Below are 1,522 nucleotides of genomic sequence, written 5' to 3' on the forward strand. Positions count from 1 at the left end.
CCAGCGACTGCGACTTGAAGTAGTACGCGTCCGCAAACGACGGCGCGTCCTTGCCGTTGATGCTCATGCTCTTGACTCCGCTCTTCGAGTTGCCCGGCTGCACGTACAACCAGAACTTGGAGCTGCCGCTCTTGGCACAAACTTGGAGGCCACCCGAGACGGGGCAGTCGACAAAGTTCCACTTGATCTTGGGTCGGTCTGTGTACAGGCCCGTGACCTTGTTGAACATGGGCAGTGACATATCGAGGTCGCCGTGCGCGCACTCGGGGCACCGATCCGTGATCTGACCGAGCACGACGTCGTTGCGCGTGCACTTGGGGTCGGTACATTGGACCTCGACGCAGCGGCCGCAGTGGACGCCGGTGCTCCACTGGTAGTTGTTGATGGCGACGTGGAACTTCTTGGCAAAGCCGAGCGGCTGCATGAGCGCACAGTTGCCAGTCGTCGAGCTGTCGCCGCCGTCGGGCGGGCCATACGTCGTGCCTTCGCCAGTGTACTGGGCGAGAACGACGGCGGGCGCGAGCGCCGACGCTACGAGAAGGGAGCGGAGCATGGTAAATCGCCGAATGGCGAACGACGGGCAAGCCATGTCGCCGCGTTCGAAGCTACCAGCTGGCCTCATGGCGACAGACATCACCTAAGATCTACTGTACTTTCGCACTCTCGTCGTCGTTCCGTGTGGCAGAGTGGCAGCAGAGATAGATGAATGCAACGATGTTTATATAGGTTGAGTTTGATGGGCACTCGGCGCATCGCTGCCTGATGCCAGAGGCCCAGAAGATACAATCGGTCGGGGCCGTGCGGTGATACTCCGTTCGAGCAAGTCGGTGATAAAACAACTAACTTATTGAATGGACTAATTAGAGGACGGCAATGTTGGCGTGCGAGCTCGCGAGCTCGAGCCGGTCGATCTCCTTTTCCTCGTCGATCTTTCGGCGCGCCTTGGCGACGACGACGCCGACGACGACGCCCGCGATCACGATGCACCCGATGAGACCGTAGCCGATCACGCTGCCGACGCTCGGACCGTCCGCGCTCGCCTGGTTGCTGACCTCTGTCGCATTCGACGGTGATTGCGTCGAAGCAGATTTCGCCGGGGCTGCGGTCGATGCCGTATCCGGACGAGTGATCGCACTCTCCTCCGGACCCGTCGGCGCAATCGTCGTGTCGGGCGAGATTGTGGTTGTTGGCGCAACCGTCGTCGATTCCGTTGTCTCGGATCCACTGCCGGACACACTGATCGTCGTGGCGGCCGGCGTCGTAGTGAGACTCGGCGTTGTCGACGGAGAGAGCGATATCGTCACTGGTGTCGACGACGTCGAGGCCGGGGAAGTGCTCGGTTGCAGTGACGGGACAACCGACAGCGATGGACTCGGAGATGGCTGCGCACTTGGCAACTGCTGTGGGCTTGGCGACGACTGTGGGCTTGGCGACGGCTGCGGGCTTGTCGATGGCTGCGGACTTGGCGACGGCTGCGCGCTTGGCGATGGTTGCGGGCTGGGCACCGGTTGCGGACTTGGCG

The 1,522-nt window shown here is 61.8% G+C and overlaps 2 protein-coding genes across 2 annotated transcripts in view; both read right to left on the reverse strand.

The window, feature by feature from the left end:
* The window catches only part of SPRG_20130 (hypothetical protein), a gene marked incomplete at both ends in the record, with an annotated part of 1,978 nt that extends 1,425 nt beyond the window's left edge, over positions 1-553 (reverse strand). The window contains one exon of the mRNA XM_012345756.1: positions 9-553. Coding sequence (XP_012201146.1) covers positions 9-553 — 545 coding nt within the window. The remainder of the gene's footprint in view (positions 1-8) is intronic.
* Positions 554-860: 307 nt separating this feature from the next.
* SPRG_06283 (hypothetical protein) lies at positions 861-1,063 on the reverse strand (the record flags this gene model as incomplete). Its single annotated transcript, XM_012345668.1, is given in 2 exon segments — positions 861-1,011; positions 1,020-1,063. Coding segments are annotated over 2 exon segments (195 nt in total).
* Between the last annotated feature and the right edge of the window lie 459 nt (positions 1,064-1,522).

Source organism: Saprolegnia parasitica (assembly GCF_000151545.1).
Source record: "Saprolegnia parasitica CBS 223.65 unplaced genomic scaffold supercont2.24, whole genome shotgun sequence".
Classification (NCBI taxonomy): Eukaryota; Oomycota; class Saprolegniomycetes; order Saprolegniales; family Saprolegniaceae; genus Saprolegnia; species Saprolegnia parasitica.